The sequence below is a fragment of the Bufo bufo genome, chromosome 3 (genome assembly GCF_905171765.1).
Source record: "Bufo bufo chromosome 3, aBufBuf1.1, whole genome shotgun sequence".
Taxonomy (NCBI): Eukaryota; Metazoa; Chordata; class Amphibia; order Anura; family Bufonidae; genus Bufo; species Bufo bufo.
In genome coordinates this window covers 631,466,735-631,490,493 of record NC_053391.1, presented here as the reverse complement: position 1 = coordinate 631,490,493, position 23,759 = coordinate 631,466,735, and the positions used below count along the sequence as shown (strand labels likewise).

At 45.4% G+C, this 23,759-nt stretch overlaps 1 protein-coding gene across 1 annotated transcript in view; it reads left to right on the top strand.

Moving 5' to 3' along the window:
* The window catches only part of LOC120996311 (WD repeat-containing protein 49-like), a 193,320-nt gene that overhangs the window by 77,337 nt on the left and 92,224 nt on the right, over positions 1 to 23,759 (top strand). The window contains exon 15 of the mRNA XM_040426158.1: positions 15,927 to 16,078. Within this exon, the coding sequence (XP_040282092.1) occupies positions 15,927 to 16,078 (152 nt within the window). The remainder of the gene's footprint in view (positions 1 to 15,926; positions 16,079 to 23,759) is intronic.

Here is a 23,759-nt window from a genome sequence, read left to right as displayed (position 1 = left end):
TGATGCAGGCAGTATATAGCAAGGTGACTTCAGAGTGTTAAACACAGGACTTGCAGTACAGGCGGCTTGCACTCTATTCCTGACTGATCCTGGAACTTAGAAACTCTTCTCCAAGGCCCGATGCCCTAGCTCTGGCTTATATCCTTGGTTTTATAATGATCAAGTACCTCCTCTGTTGTCTTTAGTACCTCTTGCTTTTCTGGGCTTGCCTCTGTCTCTCTCAGTTTCCTCAGGCTGGTTAACTGTGGTGTTCCTGCTTCTGCATATATGAACTCAGGAGGGGAACCTTCTCCTTGGATCTGGAACCCGATTACAGGGACTGCAATACCCTCTCCTGGTCTGCAAGCTCCAGGCCTGGACTTAACTCAGACATGGTCTAATCTCCAACCTCAGCTCCCACTTCAACTCTTCTTCAACTCTTCTTCAACTCCCCTTCCCTTCCCTGACTGGGCCTTATATCAACTAGGGCTCCCTAGCTCCCTCTAGTGACTAAGAGCTGGAATGACACCCCTAGCAGGCCTGCACATGCAAATTTCACAGTAACAGGGAAGTACATAGCATTACATTATGAAGATGACTCATACCAACCTCCCCATAAATAAGGGGAAACGACAGCACACAAGTGACCCTTCTGTAGTGACGGGCATTACAGCTCCCGTACACTACACTCAGAGCTAGGCCTGAGCTCAGAACCTTTATTTCTGAGACATCTACAGCCAAGAAAGCATCTTCATCACCAAAGTTCTCCAGAGAAAAGGAAGTTTAGAAGGTCCAGAAACTACAAGGCCGTGCATTGGAGTCAGTCAGCAAGGTATTGTGCATGTTTATGGCAGAAAGAGGTGTGAGGCAGTGACAGGCCTCATATATTAAGGACAGTATGTATCTCCGAGAATGGTTCAAGAAACCTATTAAGGAGATGCATATCGAGGTTTGCTGTGGTGCACCTGAGACATGCCACCAAGGTACCCGGCCTTGGTGGAGTAAAAGCCGTTAGCTTGTGCTTCCACTAGAATAGATAGTGGACGCTCTGGTTAACTAGCATAGCTGGTTTCAGCTAATCTGGGCCTGGCTTTTACTGGGAGTAAGCAAAGAGCTGGGTGGGTGCTTACTCCCCACGGTCCACTCCGGGTTTTGTACGTGGCTCATGTCCACGATTGTGTTTAAAATTCAGCAGCATGATGCAGGGTATGTCTGTTGTGTGAGAGGCTGCAGATCACACCCTGCAAGGCGCGTGTGAAGCAAACACTAGCCTGTGGACGCTTCTAAGGCCCCTTTCACACGGGCGAGATTTCCGCGTGGGTGCAATGCGTGAGGTGAACGCATTGCACCCGCACTGAATCCGGACCCAGTCATTTCTATGGTGCTGTGCACATGAGCGTTGGTTTTCATGCATCACTTGTGCGTTGAATGAAAATCGCAGTATGTCCTATATTCTGCGTTTTTCACGCAACGCAGGCCCCATTGAAGTGAATGGGGCTGCGTGAAGTGCGGAAGCGGTGCGATTTTCACGCACGGTTGCTAGGAGACGATCGGGATGGAGACCCGATCATTATTATTTTCCCTTATAACATGGTTATAAGGGAAAATAATAGCATTCTGTCACTACCAGAGCTTTGGGACGTTCTCACAGCTCTGTTTCTCCACCCCTGTGATGATTTCACTACTAGAGCTGGGAGGAGTTCTCAGTGCTCTGTTTACTTTTGGTTTCCTTCCTCCCAGCTGTTCCTCATGCGTTTGATTTCCCTCTCTTTATATCACCCCTCCTCCTATTGTAGGGCGTGGATTATAGTTCTCATTTCAGTTGTAGCTCTTGCTTTAGTATCTTCACTTGTAGCTATCAGTTCACTGGACCTGTGTTCTGCTGCAGCAAGCACTCCGGATATTGCCAGCTGTCCTTGGATCCGTCTTCTCTGCGGCTGCAACACCTTCAGCTAAGTGTACAGACATTGTTGTGTACCTGATTATTTTCTGACTGGATCTGAGGTGGCCACGGTTCCCTCCATATACTGAGTAGGGCACCGGTGGCCGTGCCCCTTCCACTATTGTAGGGGTTACAGTGGTCATCAGTCTTAGGCACGTGGGCATGCCTCGTTCCGCCATTTGGATCCGGGCATGTGCTTTAGCAGAATAGGGAGAGCTTTGAGGGTCTGACAGGGGTCACCCTTTATCCTCCCTAGTTTGGGTTCGGTCAGTAGCTCTTTTACTGTGTATACTATTGTTGCTCACATACAGCCGTGACACATTCTTAATACAGAATGCTTAGTACAATAGGGCTGGAGGGGGTTAAAAAAAAAAGAAAAAATAATATAACTCACCTTAATCCACTTGATCACGCAGCCCGGCTTCTCTTCTGTCTTCTTCTTTGCTGTGCACAGGAAAAGGACCTTTGATGACGTCACTACGCTCATCACATGGTCCGTCACATGATCCATCACCATGGTAAAAGATCATGTGATTGACCATGTGATGAGCGCAGTGACGTCATTAAAGGTCCTATTCCTCAAAGAAGACAGAAGAGAAGCCGGGCTGCTCGAGCAAGTGGATTAAGGTGAGTTAAATTATTATTATTTTTTAACCCCTCCAACCCTATTGTACTATGCATTCTGTATTAAGAATGCTATTATTTTCCCTTATAACCATGTTATAAGGGAAAATAATACAGTCTTCACAACACCGAACCCAAACCCGCATTACAATGTTTTGCACTCGCGCAGAAAAATCGTGCATGTTCCCACAACGCACCCGCATCTTTTTCCACAACGCCCGTGTGAAACCAGCCTAAAGGAGCCCCGAGACTGCTTGACTTTATTGTGGATTACATGAACTGATTACTTGTCCCGGCTGAACTGAACTGTAAGGGCTCTTTCACACGAGCGGATGCCGTGCGGGTAATCCGCTGTGAAAGAGTGCCAAGCCCCGTTCCGGACAGCAGAGCATTAACATCATTGATAATGCTCCGTGCCTCTCTGTGATCTTTTTGCTACAATATCACAGTGAGATAAAGTTGTCACTGTGATTTTGTAGCAAAAAGGTCACAGAGAGGCATGGAGCATTATCAATCATGTTCATACTTAGTGTCTCTGTTGTCCGGAGCGCGGCTTGGCACTCTTTCAGGCAGCGGATTACCCGCACGGCATCCGCTCGTATGAAACAGCCCTAAGTTGGCTGGAACAAGCAATAAACTGTATTGAAGAGACTTTATTGTGTCCCTGCCTTTCTTTAGAACTGGTCATAGGAGCCCACGACATTACAGAGGCTTTACTGCTGTGAGAGGGAATATTGGTTGTGCACCCTTCCACACTTTGAGACGAGACTGTATCTTAAATCTGCCCCCCTAGCCTGAGAATTATAGAAACATTTAACAAGAACCTCATGGCATGCCTAAGATTCTTCACTGAGCCTTTATAGAGAAAAAGAAGGCGTACTATAACCCCCATCAATGCTGCTGTCCATATGATGCTTTTTGGGAAGGATGTGCACTGTGATCTACTTGAAACTGTGGCTTATTACCGTTGGATGTACTACTACTCCTATCCTGCACTTTAGTAAAGATAGACTTATTTAATTATACCAACTGGCCTGGTTACTGACACCACCATTCCATGGCCATTGCACCTACCCTCCTGCCTTGCACCCTGACCAATACCTAACATCAACAGCACCCCAACTACCACTAGGCGGGGCCCCAATACCAGGGCATACCTCCCAACTTTTGAAAATTGCAAAGAGGAACAATATGTGCAGCAATTTCTTTTCATTCTAGGCCACGTCTATGCCAAAAGCTTAACTATACACATCCAGCGCTCTTAATGCCCCTACATAGCAATTATTCCCCCTGTGCCAGCATACAGTAGTAATGCTAATACTGTTCCCCTTTCACAGTAATAATGCCCATATGTGCCCCCTTCACAGTAGTAATGCTCACATGTTCCCCCTTCACAGTAGTAATGCCCACATGTGTCCCCTTCACACTAGTAATTCCCACATGTGCCACCTTCACAGTAGTAATGCCCACATGTGCCACCTTCACAGTAATAATGCTCACGTTTCCCCTTCACAGTAGTAATGCTCACATGTGTCTTCTTCACAGTAATAATGCTCACTTGTCTCCTTCACAGTAGTAATTCTCACATGTGCGCCCTTTACAGTAGTAATGCTTACATGTGCCCCCTTCACTATAGCTATGTCCAGATGTGCCCCTTCACAGTACGTATGCCCAGATGTGACCCCTTCAAAGTATCTATTCCCAGATGTGCCCCCTTCACTGTAGTTATGTCCAGATATGTGCTTCCTTCACAGTAGCTATGACCTATATGTGCCCCCTCACAGTAGCTATGCCCTATATGTGCCCCCTCACAGTAGCTATGCCCTATATGTGCCCCCTCACAGTAGCTATGCCCTATATGTGCCCCTCACAGTAGCTATGCCCTATATGTGCCCCCTCACAGTAGCTATGCCCTATATGTGCCCCCTCACAGTAGCTATGCCCTATATGTGCCCCCTCACAGTAGCTATGCCCTATATGTGCCCCCTCACAGTAGCTATGCCCTATATGTGCCCCCTCACAGTAGCTATGCCCTATATGTGCCCCCTCACAGTAGCTATGCCCAGATATGTGCCCCATTAACAGAAAGTAAAAAAAAAAAAAAAACGGTAAATACTTACCTAGTTGCTCCGATGATCATCAGGGCTCAGGTGCGCTGCTACCCAGCAACAGAACGATGCAGTCACACATCCTGCTGCTTGCCTTTGTAGGAGTAGCAGAGTCTGATTCCCAGTCTGCTCCTCCAATGTGTGACCGCATTGTGCTGCTGCAGGGGAGCAGCGCAGCTGAATGGGGAAGCGGACGGCCCCCTGCTTCACCATAACAATCAGCCGAGAGCAGGACATACCTCAGCCGTTCTGAGATTGTGGGGCAGCCACTGAAATCCAGTACTGTCCCGCCGGATCCAGGACAGTTCAGAGGTATGCCAGGGTGCACCCTTCAGTCACAGCATGGCCCTAAGTGCCAGTGTGAGGACTGCTACCACCACCAGAGCCACTACTGCTCCCATCCTCCATCTGCTCGCCCTGTATCGCTGCACATTCTGTCGCTAACAGGGACATAAACAGAACTGTATAAATAACTCTGGTTATAGATAGAACATTTGCATGGGCGAGAGACCCTGGAGATACCACACAGTGTTATCTCATATGCATCCTGTGTGTAGGTGGAGGAGCCTGCTATATCTTGTATCTTTCGGTACACGTTATATCATGTGTCTCTTGCAGCCGCCTGCTTACTAACATAAATGAACCAGTCACCAGCATCTACAGAGCACAAAAACACTGCTCGTCTCGTCTCTTAATAGATTTGGCCTATATTAATGACAGTCAATGCGCAGGAAAATGAAAACCAACATCCAGTTATGAGCTGTCATACAGTTCTGAGCTATGAAATACCTAATGCCGGTGTCTGATATACGTAAACTATAGTAAATATGTTGGGCTGCAGGAAACCCCTCTGCTAACGCCTGCACACGTTTTAAGAAAGCGGCGGGAGAGCGTAAAATGTAAAAAAATTGCCAATTTTTTTTGCAAAATTCCACTTGCTCAAAAATCTATGGCTTCTATACATCTTTTCTGGCCCAGAGTGTATTCTACCCGCATTAACGCAAAGTGAGTCATATAGCATTCCAGAAAGAAGGAAGTAATATACATTTAAAGGGGTTCTCCGGGCTTTTAATATTGATGACCTATCCCCAGGATAAGTCATCAATATCAGATCGGAGGGGGTCCGATACCTGGCACCCCTGCCAATTAGCTTTATGAGGAGATGGCGCGCGCAGTGTGCACGTGCTGTCTCCGTCTCTCTTTCTGCTGCTGCTATGTCTATGGCCGATCTCATATTGATGACCTAAGCTATTAAAAGCCCGGAGAACCCCTTTAACCTCCTCAGGACCGCCGTACGCAGGAATGCGTCTTTGCGGCGGCCCTGCTCTTCTGGGTGGACGCGCCGGTGCATCCTCTCGCGAGACGCGAGATTTCCTGTGAACGCGCGCACACAGGCGCGCGCGCGCGTTCACAGGATCGGAAGGTAAGCGAGTGGATCTCCAGCCTGCCAGCGGCGATCGTTCGCTGGCAGGCTGGAGATGTGATTTTTTTAACCCCTAACAGGTATATTAGACGCTGTTTTGATAACAGCGTCTAATATACCTGCTACCTGGTCCTCTGGTGGTCCCTTTTGCTTGGATCGACCACCAGAGGACACAGGCAGCTCAGTAATAAGTAGCACCAAAAACCACTACACTACACCCCCCCCTGTCACTTATTAACCCATTATTAGCCCCTGATCACCCCATATAGACTCCCTGATCACCCCCCTGTCATTGATTACCCCCCTGTCATTGATCACCCCCCTGTAAAGCTCCATTCAGACGTCCGCAGGATTTTTACGGATCCACTGATAGATGGATCGGATCCGCAAAACGCATACGGACGTCTGAATAGAGCCTTACAGGGGCGTAATCAATGACTGTGGTGATCACCCCATATAGACTCCCTGATCACCCCCCTGTCATTGATTACCCCCCTGTAAAGCTCCATTCAGACGTCCGCATGATTTTTACGGATCCACTGATAGATGGATTGGATCTGCAAAACACATACAGGCGTCTCCCTGGAGCCTTCCAGGGGGGGTGATCACCCCATATAGACTCCCTGATCACCCCCCTGTCATTGATCACCCCCCCTGTCATTGATCACCCCCCCCTGTCAGGCTGCATTCAGATGTCCGTATGATTTTTACGGATCCACGGATACATGGATCGGATCCGCAAAACACATACGGACATCTGAATGGAGCCTTATAGGGGGGTGATCAATGACAGGGGGGTGATCACCCCATATAGACTCCCTGATCACCCCCCTGTCATTGATCACCCCCCTGTCATTTATATTCCAGACTTCTTCTCACGCTTTAGGGCCCCTAGAATGCCAGGGCAGTATAAATACCCCACATGTGACCCCATTTCGGAAAGAAGACACCCCCAGGTATTCCGTGAGGGGCATATTGAGTCCATGAAAGATTGAAATTTTTGTCCCAAGTTAGCGGAAAGGGAGACTTTGTGAGAAAAAAAATAAATAAAATCAATTTCCGCTAACTTGTGCCAAAAAAAAAAAATTTCTATGAACTCGCCATGCCCCTCATTGAATACCTTGGGGTGTCTTCTTTCCAAAATGGGGTCACATGTGGGGTATTTATACTGCCCTGGCATTTTAGGGGCCCTAAAGCGTGAGAAGAAGTCTGGGATCCAAATGTCTAAAAATGCCCTCATAAAAGGAATGTGGGCCCCTTTGCGCATCTAGGCTGCAAAAAAGTGTCACACATCTGGTATCGCCGTACTCAGGAGAAGTTGGGTAATGTGTTTTGGGGTGTCATTTTACATATACCCATGCTGGGTGAGATAAATATCTTGGTCAAATGCCAACTTTGTATAAAAAAATGGGAAAAGTTGTCTTTTGCCGAGATATTTCTCTCACCCAGCATAAGTATATGTAAAAAGACACCCCAAAACACATTGCCCAACTTCTCCTGAATACGGCGATACCACATGTGTGACACTTTTTTGCAGCCTAGGTGGGCAAAGGGGCCCATATTCCAAAGAGCACCTTTCGGATTTCACAGGTCATTTACCTACTTACCACACATTAGGGCCCCTGGAAAATGCCAGGGCAGTATAACTACCCCACAAGTGACCCCATTTTGGAAAGAAGACACCCCAAGGTATTCCGTGAGGGGCATGGCGAGTTCCTAGAATTTTATATTTTTTGTCACAAGTTAGCGGAAAATGATGATTTTTTTATTTTTTTTTTATTTTTTTTCCCCTTACAAAGTCTCATATTCCACTAACTTGTGACAAAAAATAAAAACTTCCATTAACTCACTATGCCCATCACGAAATACCTGGGGGTGTCTTCTTTCCAAAATAGGGTCACTTGTGGGGTAGTTATACTGCCCTGGCATTCTAGGGGCCCAAATGTGTGGTAAGAAGTTTGAAATCAAAATGTGTATAAAATGACCGGTGAAATCCGAAAGGTGCTCTTTGGAATATAGGCCCCTTTGCCCACCTAGGTTGCAAAAAAGTGTCACACATGTGGTATCTCCGTACTCAGGAGAAGTTGGGGAATGTGTTTTGGGGTGTCATTTTACATATACCCATGCTGGGTGAGAGAAATATCTTGGCAAAAGACAACTTTTCCCATTTTTTTTATACAAAGTTGGCATTTGACCAAGATATTTATCTCACCCAGCATGGGTATATGTAAAATGACACCCCAAAACACATTCCCCAACTTCTCCTGAGTACGGCGATACCACATGTGTGGCACTTTTTTGCAGCCTAGGTGGGCAAAGGGGCCCATATTCCAAAGAGCACCTTTCGGATTTCACAGGTCATTTTTTATACATTTTGATTTCAAACTACTTACCACACATTCTGGCCCCTAGAATGCCAGGGCAGTATAACTACCCCACAAGTGACCCCATTTTGGAAAGAAGACACCCCAAGGTATTCGCTGATGGGCATAGTGAGTTCATAGAAGTTTTTATTTTTTGTCACAAGTTAGTGGAATATGAGACTTTGTAAGAAAAAAAAATCATCATTTTCCACTAACTTGTGACAAAAAATAAAAAGTTCTATGAACTCACTATGCCCATCAGCGAATAACTTAGGGTGTCTGCTTTCCGAAATGGGGTCATTTGTGGGGTGTTTGTACTGTCTGGGCATTGTAGGACCTCAGGAAACATGACAGGTGCTCAGAAAGTCAGAGCTGCTTCAAAAAGCGGAAATTCACATTTTTGTACCATAGTTTGTAAACGCTATAACTTTTACCCAAACCATTTTTTTTTTACCCAAACATTTTTTTTTTATCAAAGACATGTAGAACAATAAATTTAGAGCAAAATTTATATATGGATGTCGTTTTTTTCCCAAAATTTTACAACTGAAAGTGAAAAATGTCATTTTTTTGCAAAAAAATCTTTAAATTTCGATTAATAACAAAAAAAGTAAAAATGCCAGCAGCAATGAAATACCACCAAATGAAAGCTCTATTAGTGAGAAGAAAAGGAGGTAAAATTCATTTGGGTGGTAAATTGCATGACCGAGCAATAAACGGTGAAAGTAGGGTAGGTCAGAAGTGTAAAAAGTGGCCTGGTCTTTAAGGGTGTTTAAGCTATAGGGGCTGAGGTGGTTAAAGAGGACCTGTCAATTCTAGAGTATCTATTCTTGATTGTATGTTGTGCTATTCCTCTTTTATTCCTACTAGAAGTTTCTGAATAAATTGCCAGCAGTCTGCAATAAAGGTCCAAATGGGTGTTTCCATTTGGGGTGTGTCCCTTAAAAGTCTGAGGGTGCCTTCACATGTGGCAGATTTTGTGGCAGAAATTTTCACATTCCATTCTGTGCAGGGACCCCCTCCCCCCTCCCAACTGGTAACACCTATCTGGACCTGTATTGCAGACTAGCAGGGATAACAGAGGACTGGCACAACATATAGTAGATGCTTCGGATTTATTTTTACATAGGGAATGCAAGTAGATACTAAAACAGACCTGTCAGGGGAGGTGACAGCTCCTCTTTAGGCTACATGCACACGACAGTTGTTTTTTGCGGTCCGCAAATAGCGGATCCGTGTTCCTGTTTTTTTTACATCCACATTTGTCCGCATATTTTGTAGGTTGTGTTTCCGTGTGTCTTCAGGTTTTTTTTTTGCGGTCCGCAAAAAAAAACTGAAGGCTGTAATTCTTGAAATTTAATATATACAGGTTTCCCAGCAACCATCCGCAAAAAAAAAAACGGATGCGGATGACATACAGATGGCTTCCGTTGGTCATCCGCATTTTTTTGCTGACCCATTGACTTCAATGGGTCCGCAAAATGTTTATTGCGGGCAAGAATAGGGCATGCAATACTTTTTTTGCGGATGGGAAACACACACTACATCGCAATTTTACCGGCTCCATAAAAATGCATGGGTAACCATCCGATCAGCCCAAAAAAAACGGAACGGACGCAGAGAAAAACGTGTGCATGTAGCCTTAATTGTGTGAAATCCAATTGAGAGCGAATTGTATTTTTCGAACCATTAGAAGCACCTGACAATAAGAAACAACTGAAAAAATTTATTAATTAAGAACTTCCTATAGCGGTCTAAGGCAGGGGCGTAACTACCATAGCGGCAGACCAGGCGACTGCTATGGGGCTCAGGGCAAGAGGGGGCCCAGTCTTAGTTGGGGTTATCTCCTCTTCTACTGGAGGTGAAAACTTGGTCAGGACTCTACCCTCTAAAGCAGGCATCCTCAAACTGCGGCCCTCCAGCTGTTGTAAAACTACAACTCCCACAATGCCCTGCTGTAGGCTGATACCTGTAGGCTTTTCGGGCATGCTGGGAGTTGTAGTTTTGCAACAGCTGGAGGGCCGCAGTTTAACCACCTCAGCCCCCATAGCTTAAACACCCTAAAGACCAGGCCACTTTTTACACTTCTGACCTACACTACTTTCACCGTTTATTGCTCGGTCATGCAACTTACCACCCAAATGAATTTTACCTCCTTTTCTTCTCACTAATAGAGCTTTCATTTGGTGGTATTTCATTGTTGCTGACATTTTTACTTTTTTTGGTATTAATCGAAATTTAACGATTTTTTTGCAAAAAAATGACATTTTTCTCTTTCAGTTGTAAAATGTTGCAAAAAAAACGACATCCATATATAAATTTTGCTCTAAATTTATTGTTCTACATGTCTTTGATAAAAAAAAAATGTTTGGGTAAAAAAAAAATGGTTTGGGTAAAAGTTATAGCGTTTACAAACTATGGTACAAAAATGTGAATTTCCACTTTTTGAAGCAGCTCTGACTTTCTGAGCACCTGTCATGTTTCCTGAGGTTCTACAATGCCCAGACAGTACAAACACCCCACAAATGACCCCATTTCGGAAAGTAGACACCCTAAGGTATTCGCTGATGGGCATAGTGAGTTCATAGAACTTTTTATTTTTTGTCACAAGTTAGTGGAAAATGATGATTTTTTTTTCTTACAAAGTCTCATATTCCACTAACTTGTGACAAAAAATAAAAACTTCTATGAACTCACTATGCCCATCAGCGAATACCTTGGGGTGTCTTCTTTCCAAAATGGGGTCACTTGTGGGGTAGTTATACTGCCCTGGCATTCTAGGGGCCCAAATGTGTGGTAAGTAGTTTGAAATCAAAATGTGTAAAAAATGACCGGTGAAATCCGAAAGGTGCTCTTTGGAATGTGGGCCCCTTTGCCCACCTAGGCTGCAAAAAAGTGCCACACATGTGGTATCGCCGTACTCAGGAGAAGTTGGGGAATGTGTTTTGGGGTGTCATTTTACATATACCCATGCTGGGTGAGATAAATATCTTGGTCAAATGCCAACTTTGTATAAAAAAATGGGAAAAGTTGTCTTTTGCCAAGATATTTCTCTCACCCAGCATGGGTATATGTAAAATGACACCCCAAAACACATTCCCCAACTTCTCCTGAGTACGGAGATACCACATGTGTGACACTTTTTTGCAGCCTAGGTGCGCAAAGGGGCCCACATTCCAAAGAGCACCTTTCGGATTTCACCGGCCATTTTTTACAGATTTTGATTTCAAACCACTTCTCACGCATTCGGCCCCTAAAATGCCAGGGCAGTATAACCACCCCACAAGTGACCCCATTTTGGAAAGAAGACACCCCAAGGTATTTCGTGATGGGCATAGTGAGTTCATGGAAGTTTTTATTTTTTGTCACAAGTTAGTGGAATATGAGACTTTGTAAGGAAAAAAATAAATAAAAAATAAATCATCATTTTCCGCTAACTTGTGACAAAAAATATAAAATTCTAGGAACTCGCCATGCCCCTCACGGAATACCTTGGTGTGTCTTCTTTCCAAAATGGGGTCACTTGTGGGGTAGTTATACTGCCCTGGCATTTTCCAGGGGCCCTAATGTGTGGTAAGTAGGTAAATGACCTGTGCTCTTTGGAATGTGGGCCCCTTTGCCCACCTAGGCTGCAAAAAAGTGTCACACATGTGGTATCGCCGTATACAGGAGAAGTTGGGCAATGTGTTTTGGGGTGTCTTTTTACATATACTCATGCTGGGTGAGAGAAATATCTCGGCAAAAGACAACTTTTCCCATTTTTTTATACATTTTTTTATACAAAGTTGGCATTTGACCAAGATATTTATCTCACCCAGCATGGGTATATGTAAAATGACACCCCAAAACACATTGCCCAACTTCTCCTGAGTACGGCGATACCAGATGTGTGACACTTTTTTGCAGCCTAGATGCGCAAAGGGGCCCACATTCCTTTTATGAGGGCATTTTTAGACATTTGGATCCCAGACTTCTTCTCACGCTTTAGGGCCCCTAAAATGCCAGGGCAGTATAAATACCCCACATTTGACCCCATTTTGGAAAGAAGACACCCCAAGGTATTCAATGAGGGGCATGGCGAGTTCATAGAAATTATTTTTTTTGGCACAAGTTAGCGGAAATTGATTTTATTTTTTTTTTCTCACAAAGTCTCCCTTTCCGCTAACTTGGGACAAAAATTTCAATCTTTCATGGACTCAATATGCCCCTCACGGAATACCTGGGGGTGTCTTCTTTCTGAAATTGGGTCACATGTGGGGTATTTATACTGCCCTGGCATTCTAGGGGCCCTAAAGAGTGAGAAGAAGTCTGGAATATAAATGTCTAAAAATTTTTACGCATTTGGATTCCGTGAGGGGTATGGTGAGTTCATGTGAGATTTAATTTTTTGACACAAGTTAGTGGAATATGAGACTTTGTAAGAAAAAAATAATAATTTCCGCTAACTTGGGCCAAAAAAATTTCTGAATGGAGCCTTACAGGGGGGTGATCAATGACAGGGGGGTGATCAATGACAGGGGGGTGATCAGGGAGTCTATATGGGGTGATCACCCCCCTGTCATTGATCACCCCCCTATAAGGCTCCATTCAGATGTCCGTATGTGTTTTGCGGATCCGATCCATGTATCCGTGGATCCGTAAAAATCATACGGACATCTGAATGCAGCCTGACGGGGGGTGATCAATGACAGGGGGGTGATCAGGGAGTCTATATGGGGTGATCACCCCCCCGGAAGGCTCCAGGGAGACGCCTGTATGTGTTTTGCGGATCCGATCCATCTATCAGTGGATCCGTAAAAATCATGCGGACGTCTGAATGGAGCTTTACAGGGGGGTGATCAATGACAGGGGGGTAATCAAGGACAGGGGGGTGATCAGGGAGTCTATATGGGGTGATCACCACAGTCATTGATCACGCCCCTGTAAGGCTCCATTCAGACGTCCGTATGCGTTTTGCGGATCCGATCCATCTATCAGTGGATCCGTAAAAATCATGCGGACATCTGAATGGAGCTTTACAGGGGGGTGATCAATGACAGGGGGGTGATCAGGGAGTCTATATGGGGTAATCAGGGGTGATCAAGGGTGATCAAGGGTGAATAAGGGGTTAATAAGTGACAGGGGGGGGGGTGTAGTGTAGTGGTGCTTGGTGCAACATATTACTGAGCTACCTGTGTCCTCTGGTGGTCGATCCAAACAAAGGGGACCACCAGAGGACCAGGTAGCAGGTTTATTAGACGCTGTTATCAAAACAGCGTCTAATATACCTGTTAGGGGTTAAAAAAATCACATCTCCAGCCTGCCAGCGAACGATCTAAGGATGCCTGCTCTAAAGGAATAACTTTTAGCAAATGAGGCAGTGGAAAAATGGCTCAAGGGTCCTTGAAAATGGTCTAGGCAGAATCCCTTCTGTCCTGTGTGAGGGGCCTGGTTTGATCCTCGCTATGGGGCCCTTACGTCTCTATGTACGCCACTGGTCTAAGGTAGTGGTGAGCTGAATGTCACCAGCTCTGGTGGTCTAGGGTAGTGGAGTGGGTTAGTATATGATTTCCTGAAAGTCTAGAGACATGCCCCCTTCCTTGGTGGTCTAGGGTAGAAGAGGGGGCTGTACATACATCCTGTGGCTTTACAATTCTCAATATAACAGGAAGCTGAGCGTGATGTGCGCCCCATGTTCAGCTTCCCTCATGGAATGTCTGGCAGTGTCATTGCTGTGCTCTGTGCTTTGTGTTATTACATTAGACAGTTAACCTATATATATATATATAATTCAGATAGTTAGGGGGAGATAGTCAGTGTAGGTTAGATTGATCTATAGCATGGGTGGGGAACCTCCGGCCCGAGGGCCGTATGCGGCCCACGGTATCATTTCATGTGGCCCCCGGCCCCCTGCCAGAACATAATGTGAAAATGCTTATGACCCCTTCCATTATGGAAGCGGTCATTAGCATACGGGAGGCACAGGAAGGTGAGAACAGCACTGCACTGGCTGTCCTCACCTTCCCTGGTCTTCTTTCAGCCCCACACTGTGTCCTGACACATCCAGCGTCAGGACGCAGTGCACGTAGACGTGCACTATGACCTGACGCTGTGCGGTGTGAGGTGACAATATAGTGCGGCAGGAAGAAGAACAGGGAGGGTAAGTGAATCTGCCAAGAGGCAGCGCCGTACGGAGCTGGAGAGGTAAGTTTATTTGTTTATCTTAAATACAGTATCTGATCTGATGTCTGATTGGGGCTGATCTGAGGCTAAAGGAGGGTGGGGAGGGTCTGATGGGGGTCTGATCTGAGGCTTGGGAGGGTCTGATCTGAGGCTGGGGGTGTCTGATCTGAGGCTGGGGTTTGATAGGGGTCTGATCTGAGACTAGGGGGGCTGATGGGGGCTGATCTGAGGCTGGGGAGGGTCTGATGGGGGCTGATCTGAGGCTAGGGAGGGTATTATGAAGGTCTGATCTGAGGCTGGGGGGTCTTATAGGGGCTGATCTGACCCTGGGGGGTCTGATGGGGGCTGATCTGAGGCTGGGCGTCTGATCCGGGTCTGGTCTGAGGCTGGGGGTCTGATGGGAGTCTGATCTGAAGCTAGGAAGGGTCTGATTGGGGTCTAATCTGAGGCTTAGAGGTCTGATGGGAGTCTGATCTGAGGCTGATGTAGGCCTGGGGGGTCTGATAGGAGGCTGATTTCAGGCTGATGGAGGTGGGGGCAGATATTTTGCTGAGAAAGGGACAAAGGCAGGGACAGTTGCGAAGAAAGAGGCAGGGAGAGTGAAAGCTGGGTGAACCCCTCTCTGGACCCCCTGGGTTTAGCTTCCTGCCATTAATGTCAAATAAGTAACATTCTGAACTTAAAAATTAGACTGCTATGTGTGGTCAATATGGCGCCTGTATTGTATGTAATATACTGTATATATATAGTGCAGGCGCTATTTTGTGCTGCAAAAATACAGCCCTCTAGATTATTTTAATTGAAGTGCAATTTCTGTAACTTATCCCTAAGTCAATTATATGTTTGACCAAATATAGCAGTAAAAAATTTTTATTGAGAATTTTGTATGGCCCCCGAATGATGTTACAAATATCCAAATGGCCCTTGGCAGCAAAATGGTTCCCCACCGCTGATCTATAGTGTAGCAGATATTGCTGAAAATTCGAAAGCGCGAACATATTGGAGCACTCCATCTGCATATAAAGCTATTGTAATGTTCCGCCGTGCCAACCATTTTCTCCAGTCTTAGAAAACTTATACCAGCTTGAAAAATGTATCAAAGGTGACCCACACCTGTATTTCGCGCGCATTACGTGAAAATTACATTGCCGATTTTCGCAATCAAGAATGTAATCTCGAATTCGCGAATATATGATGAATATTCTACAAAATATCCACGAAATATTGCGAATTTGAATATTGCCCCTGCCGCTCATCACTATTGGACACTAGAGATTTGCTGGTTTGTATAGTGCATCTGGTAAACTTCCTCTTATGTGTTTCAGATATGGGATATCCAGAGTCAGACATGTTTATTTACAGCCTGCTCCAAATCCAGCGGGATCAGGGGAGAACTCACTGCCAGCCTTTATATCCCAGAAATCAGAGCGCTATGTGTGACCACCGACTCCATCGCCCTTCTGCAGGTCAAATTAAAGTAAGAGACAACAAGGGGAATTTACCATAAAATTTGTGCCAGAAAACTTGCATCAAAAAGTTTGTGCCAAAATTTTGCACCTTTTTGTGTTTCTATGCAGCTGTTAACTACTTTTGAAAAGTGTGGGGGGGGGGGAGTGGGCGTGGTTACTTATTTAAATTAGGAACTTGCCACATTTATCAACGCCGACTTTTTAAAGGGCACATTTATCAAGATCGCCAGTTTTTTGGCGTAAAATTAAACAGGTGTATTTCATTCTGCTGTCCTTCTTTTGCCAAGTATTTATTAAAACTCAGGCTTCTTTCACACGACCGTATGGCTTTTTCAATGTTTTGCGGTGCGTTTTTCACGGAACCGTTGTTCAGTTTTTTGTTTCCATTGTGTTTCCGTTTCTGTTCCGTTTTTACGTATGGCATATACAGTATACAGTAATTACATAGGAAAAATTGGGCTGGGCATAACATTTTCAATAGATGGTTCCACAAAAACAGAACAGATACGGAAGACTTACGGATGCATTTCCGTATGTGTTCAGTTTTTTTTGCGGATCCATTGACTTGAATGGAGCCATGGAACGTGATTTGCGGGCAATAATAGGACATTATCTATCTTTCAACGGAACGGAAAAATGGAAATACGGAAACTGAATGCATACCGAGTACATTCCGTTTTTTTGCGAAACCATTATAAAGAGTTCCGTATACGGAACGCAAAAAACGGGCCGTAAACGAAAAAATATGTAAACGGTCGTGTGAAAGAGGCCTCATACAGCAGTTCATGAATTAGACTAGAAGTATTGTTACCAGTCTGACCCCTGGTGGTTGTTTATCAGTTAGACGGGTTCATATTCACTTAGACTCTTCTAATTTTGCACATGAAAATAGTCGCATCTTTGCAGAGAAAAGTTGCATGTCTCAAGGGAAGTATGACTTTCAATGCAAAAAATATATAATTGCACTTCACCACTGAAAACAGACGAGGAAAAGTACGCCAGTTGTGGAGTGGAGTAGAAATTAGACTGTTTTTGCGAGAAATTCAGGCTCAAAGAGGCATACCTACATAAATGGATCAGAAAAAAGTTGCAAAAGCTAGAAAACTTCTGAATTAGGCCTTATGCACACGAACGTGCCGTTTTTTGCGGTCTGTAGACCGCGGATCCGCAAAAAACGGAAGCCTCCCGTGTTGCCTTCCGCAATTTGCGGAACGGAACGGGCGCCGGCAATATAAATGCCTATTCTTGTCTGCAAAGCGCGGAGAAGAATAAGACATGTTATATTTTTTTGGCGGGGCCGCGGAACGGAGCAACGGCTGCGGACAGCACATGGAGTGCTGTCCGCATCTTTTGCGGCCCCATTTAAGTTAATGGGTCCGCATCTGAGGCTCGGATGCGGATCCAAACAACGGTCGTGTGCATGAGGCCTTAGGCTACATGCACACGAACGTTGTTTGTTTCCGTGTCTGTTCCTTTTTTTTTTTTGCGGATAGGACGCGGACACATTAATTTCAAAATTTAGAAAAGTTAGAAAACGTCTGAATTAGGCTACATGCACACGAACGTTGTTTGTTTCCATGTTCCTTCCACACCGTGTGATTTCCACATTAGTATGTCCGTTCCTTAGCCCCGCAAAAAAAAATAGAACATGTCCTATTCTTGTCCGTTTTAGGCATTGTTACAATAGATCTGCAAAAAAAACAACGGATGACATACGGCAATTTGCGGACCGCAAAACACATACGGTCTTGTGCATGTAGCCTTAGGCTACATGCACACGAACGTTAGGGCTCTGTGCCCGTGCGGTCAGCAATGCACGGGCACAGACCGTGGGGCAGCTGCATGCGGATCACGGACCCATTCACTTGAATGGGGTCCCTGATCCGCATCCAATGGTCCGCACGGTGCGGAGGCACGGCCAGAAACAACACGGAAGCACACCGTAGTGCTTCCGTGGGGTTCCGATCCGTGCCTCCGTTCCGCATCTCTGTGATTGCGGACTCATTCAAGTGAATGGGTCCGCGGTCCGTGATGCGGAATGCACATGGCCAGTGCCCGTGTATTGCGGACTACGGCCACGGGGGGCACACGGTCGTGTGCATGTAGCCTTAGTCTAAAAGATCAAAATAGGCGAACGAAGCACAAATGCCTCCAAAACAGATGCAATCAGTAGTAAATGCAACAAAAATAATAAGATTGTCTAAAACAACATTTTCTAAACTAAAAACAGGCGCAAACACTTTAGTAAAGATGCCCCAATCTTGTAATATCTCTTGGCAACAGTGTTACATTCAAAAATGTTCCAAATTTATCAAGCACTGTTCAATTTTTGATAAATTTGGTGCTAATTATGCCGACACAGACTCAAAGCTATCTAATATCTATTTTTTCTTAGTGTACTTTCACACTTGCGGCAGGACGGATCCGACAGGCTGGTCACCATGTCGGATCCGTCCTTCCGCTATTTCGCCGTGCCGCCGGACCGCAGCTCCATCCCCATTGACTATAATGGGAACGGGGGCGGAGCTCCGGCGCAGAACGGCGGTACACGGCGAAAGCCGGCAGACTAAAAAGTCGGACATGCAGGACTTTTTAGTCCGGCGGCTTTCGCCGTGCACCGCCGTGCTACGCCGGAGCTCCGCCCCTATTATAGTCAATGGGGACGGAGCGGCGGTCTGGCGGCACGGCAAAATAGCGGAAGGACGGATCCGACATGTTGAACAGCCTGTCGGATCTGTCCTGCCGCAAGTGTGAAAGTAGCCTTAATGGTTGAATTTAAAAGTGTTGTTTATCCCTTTTTGGGGGGGGGAAGGGGGGAGTTAGCAAACCCCTCTAGTGGCCATACCTGCAAATGGGAAGCATACTAACCTGCTCTCTGCTGCTGGGTCCCAACGCTTTCACTTCCTGCCTTGGTTGCATCAGTTGGGTCCCCCGCTGTCAACAGCCACTTTGACCTTTGACTCCGCTCTAGTCAATGACTGGCAAGTATGCTTCCCTTTTGCAGGTCTGGAGAGGGGGGAGATTTGCCAAACCCTCCAACCTTCTCCCCCAAAAGGTGGCCAACCCCTTTAAAGTGTCGCTGAACTTTCAAAAAGCTTTTGATATGTGATAGCAACATATAAAAGGTTTCGATCAGTTGGTGTCTGAGTGCTGAGACGCCCAGTGATCGCTCGAACGAGGGAGAGAAGTATTCGCATAGCGCTCTCTATACTCAGTGCAGGAGACGGGCTCCATTGATAGTCTATGAGCTCATCTTGATTTCATCTCCTGCAGGGAAGAGAGAGGGTGTACAACGCGATCAGTGGAGGTCTCACCACTCAGACCCCTAAGAATCAAAACCTCTGTCACTCTGACATATCAAAGTTTTTTTGTAACCTTAGCAACACTTTAATGGACAATATATTTAGTTAACATTGCGATTCCCAAAAAGGAAAAGAATACTGAGATACAAGCCGCACATCTAAAAATTGTATCAAATTTATTGAAAGCAACAGACACGACAAGGGACAAGTTAAAATTATTGTATACAATATATCAGGGCCATGTGAATCAATTACACATGCCACACTGACTCACCACAAAAGCATGAACATACCCCCACATAAATAGATGTATAACAGTTTAAAAGTACATGAAGTCCATCAACAAAGTAGAAAGCTGTAATACTTATCATTCAAAGTAGCAAAGTGGGTGTGTGCGTAGCGGTCAGGAAAAGGGCCCAACGCGTATCGCCAGGCTCTGCTGGCTTCCTCAGGGGTGCCTGTGCCTAAATGGCATATAAACTGGTATATATGCACATGGTAACTAAATAACAATAATTTTCACCTGTGTCAGAAGGCGTTCCCATGGAGTGTGAGGGCGGCAACCCCACACTAGTGTGGGAGGAGGGAGGGAGATGAAAAGAGGGAGGAGGGAAAAAGAAGGCTCAATACCCTCTGTAGAGGGTCGATATGGCGGCCAGTGAGCGTCCAATAACAGGGACCAGAAGTGACGTCCACCTAGCAGAACCGGCGCGTCCAGGGCTCCTAACAACGGGAGTGGCAGGACGCGCAGACCAGAGTCACCATGACAACAACAAGAGGACGCCAAGACTGGAACAGGAAGTAATGTCCGCGCGTGCGCATTACCGAGCCGGCGCATCCTGCGTTCCAAATACCGGAAACAGCAGGGCGCGCAGGCTCAGAAAGCACACACTGCATGCCACACATCGGGAACCATATTACAGAAATGAAGCGCAATTGTGCGCGCATAGAGCCAGCCCTATGGGGAGGGGACAAAGCAAGGAAAAGAAAAGGGGAACAATCAATGGATAAGGACGTCTAACATATATTTAGTTAACATATAATCATTGTAATATAGGGTACCATATGTACAAACCGGATTCCAAAAAAGTTGGTACACTAAACAAATTGTGAATAAAAACTGAATGCAATGATGTGGAGATGGCAAATGTCAATATTTTATTTGTAATAGAACGTAGATGACAGATCAAACGTTTAATCCGAGTAAATGTATCATTTTAAAGGAAAAATACGTTGATTCAAAATTTCACGGTGTCAACAAATCCCAAAAAAGTTGGGACAAGTAGCAATAAGAGGCTGGAAAAAGTAAATTTGAGCATAACGAAGAGCTGGAAGACCAATTAACACTAATTAGGTCAATTGGCAACATGATTGGGTATAAAAAGAGCTTCTCAGAGTGGCAGTGTCTCTCAGAAGCCAAGATGGGTAGAGGATCACCAATTCCCACAATGTTGCGCAGAAAGATAGTGGAGCAATATCAGAAAGGTGTTACCCAGCGAAAAATTGCAAAGACTTTGCATCTATCATCATCAACTGTGCATAACATCATCCGAAGATTCAGAGAATCTGGAACAATCTCTGTGCGTAAGGGTCAAGGCCGTAAAACCATACTGGATGCCCGTGATCTCCGGGCCCTTAAACGACACTGCACCACAAACAGGAATGCTACTGTAAAGGAAATTACAGAATGGGCTCAGGAATACTTCCAGAAAGCATTGTCAGTGAACACAATCCACCGTGCCATCCGCCGTTGCCAGCTGAAACTCTACAGTGCAAAGAAGAAGCCATTTCTAAGCAAGATCCACAAGCTCAGGCGTTTTCACTGGGCCAGGGATCATTTAAAATGGAGTGTGGCAAAATGGAAGACTGTTCTGTGGTCAGACGAGTCACGATTCGAAGTTCTTTTTGGAAATCTGGGACGCCATGTCATCCGGACCAAAGAGGACAAGGACAACCCAAGTTGTTATCAACGCTCAGTTCAGAAGCCTGTATCTCTGATGGTATGGGGTTGCATGAGTGCGTGTGGCATGGGCAGCTTGCATGTCTGGAAAGGCACCATCAATGCAGAAAAATATATTCAGGTTCTAGAACAACATATGCTCCCATCCAGACATCATCTCTTTCAGGGAAGACCCTGCATTTTTCAACAAGATAATGCCAGACCACATTCTGCATCAATCACAACATCATGGCTGCGTAGGAGAAGGATCCGGGTACTGAAATGGCCAGTCTGCAGTCCAGATCTTTCACCTATAGAGAACATTTGGCGCATCATAAAGAGGAAGGTGCAACAAAGAAGGCCCAAGACGATTGAACAGTTAGAGGCCTGTATTAGACAAGAATGGGAGAGCATTCCTATTTCTAAACTTGAGAAACTGGTCTCCTCGGTCCCCAGACGTCTGTTGAGTGTTGTAAGAAGAAGGGGAGATGCCACACAGTGGTGAAAATGGCCTTGTCCCAACTTTTTGGGGATTTGTTGACACCATGAAATTCTGATTCAACATATTTTTCCCTTAAAATGGTACATTTTCTCAGTTTAAACTTTTGTTCCGTGATTTATGTTCTATTCTGAATAAAATATTAGAAGTTGGCACCTCCACATCATTGCATTCAGTTTTTATTCACGATTTGTATAGTGTCCCAACTTTTTTGGAATCCGGTTTGTAATACAGTGTTGTGGCAATACCATACTGTGGTAAACATACTGCCTACTGCTCCAGACTGTATGGTGCCGTACAGGCTCGGTGCACATGGCACACACTGCAATGTACATGGCACCTTTAATTGTATGTAGAACATGTATAGAAGGGAGCACCCACTCTGGACTTCCCACTATTCCCTAAAGACAAATAGGCCAAAGCATTTATGATATTGACCATGTGTTACATGTCTTCTACGTTAGAGGGCGCAATTGCACCACTGAGTTGACCTCCAACCATGGGCCCAGGGGCGTAACTACCATAGTGGCAGACCATGCGACTGCTATGGGGCCCAGGGCAAGAGGGGGCCCAGATGTGATCATCCCCTCTTCTACTTGAGGTGAAAACTTGGTGCTCCTACCTGGATATCCTGGAACCCCAGGCATTGTCGTCCAAAGCAGTGGAAACAGGGGGAATAGCTGAGGGATTTGTAGAAATGATTGAGTCCAGACTTTGTATATAGGTGATAACACCTTTACTTGAATAAACTTGCATCAGAGAAACAATCGTCCAACTTTATCTTGGTCACCAGCAGGTTTTGGCTTAACTTCTGGCAGGCAAACACATTCAGCACTGCTACATCTGTCACTTTCTCTAGCTGTGCTGTGCTGATAGGATTAAATAGAAACTTTTTCTTTCTGCTGAATTTCACTTTCTGTAGTCTGGTCTGTCTTTATCTTTATCCAGGGAACTCCTGGATTGTGAGGCTTGCAGCTTGGGCCACTATGCCCAGCAGGGAAGAAGGTGTGCTCTCCTGGCTTGCACACACCCTTCCCCTTGCAGGGGGTACTCTAAACTAACTCTAACAAGCTGAACTCCTCCCTCTATAGAGAGGGCTAGAATGGATAGAAGGTTGGATTCCAGGAAAACTAGCTCTGCCAATATTGCCGCCATCTGTTGGTAAACCAGGTACTTTATGCTTTAACAGTTGCAAAATCAGAAATACCAATACAGCCGTGGCCAAAAGTTTTGAGAATTACATAAATATTGGAAATTGGAAAAGTTGCTGCTTAAGTTTTTATAATAGCAATTTGCATATACTCCAGAATGTTATGAAGAGTGATCAGATGAATTGCATAGTCCTTCTTTGCCATGAAAATTAACTTAATCCCAAAAAAAACTTTCCACTGCATTTCATTGTTGTCATTAAAGGACCTGCTGAGATAATTTCAGTAATCGTCTTGTTAACTCAGGTGAGAATGTTGACGAGCACAAGGCTGGAGATCATTATGTCAGGCTGATTGGGTTAAGATGGCAGACTTGACATGTTAAAAGGAGGGTGATGCTTGAAATCATTGTTATTCCATTGTTAACCATGGTGACCTGCAAAGAAACGCGTGCAGCCATCATTGCGTTGCATAAAAATGGCTTTACAGGCAAGGATATTGTGGCTACTAAGATTGCACCTCAATCAACAATTTATAGGATCATCAAGAACTTCAAGGAAAGAGGTTCAATTCTTGTTAAGAAGGCTTCAGGGCGTCCAAGAAAGTCCAGCAAGTGCCAGGATTGTCTCCTAAAGAGGATTCAGCTGCGGGATCGGAGTGCCACCAGTGCAGAGCTTGCTCAGGAATGGCAGCAGGCAGGTGTGAGCGCATCTGCACGCACAGTGAGGCGAAGACTTTTGGAAAATAGCCTGGTGTCAAGAAGGGCAGCAAAGAAGCCACTTCTCTCCAAAAAAAACATCA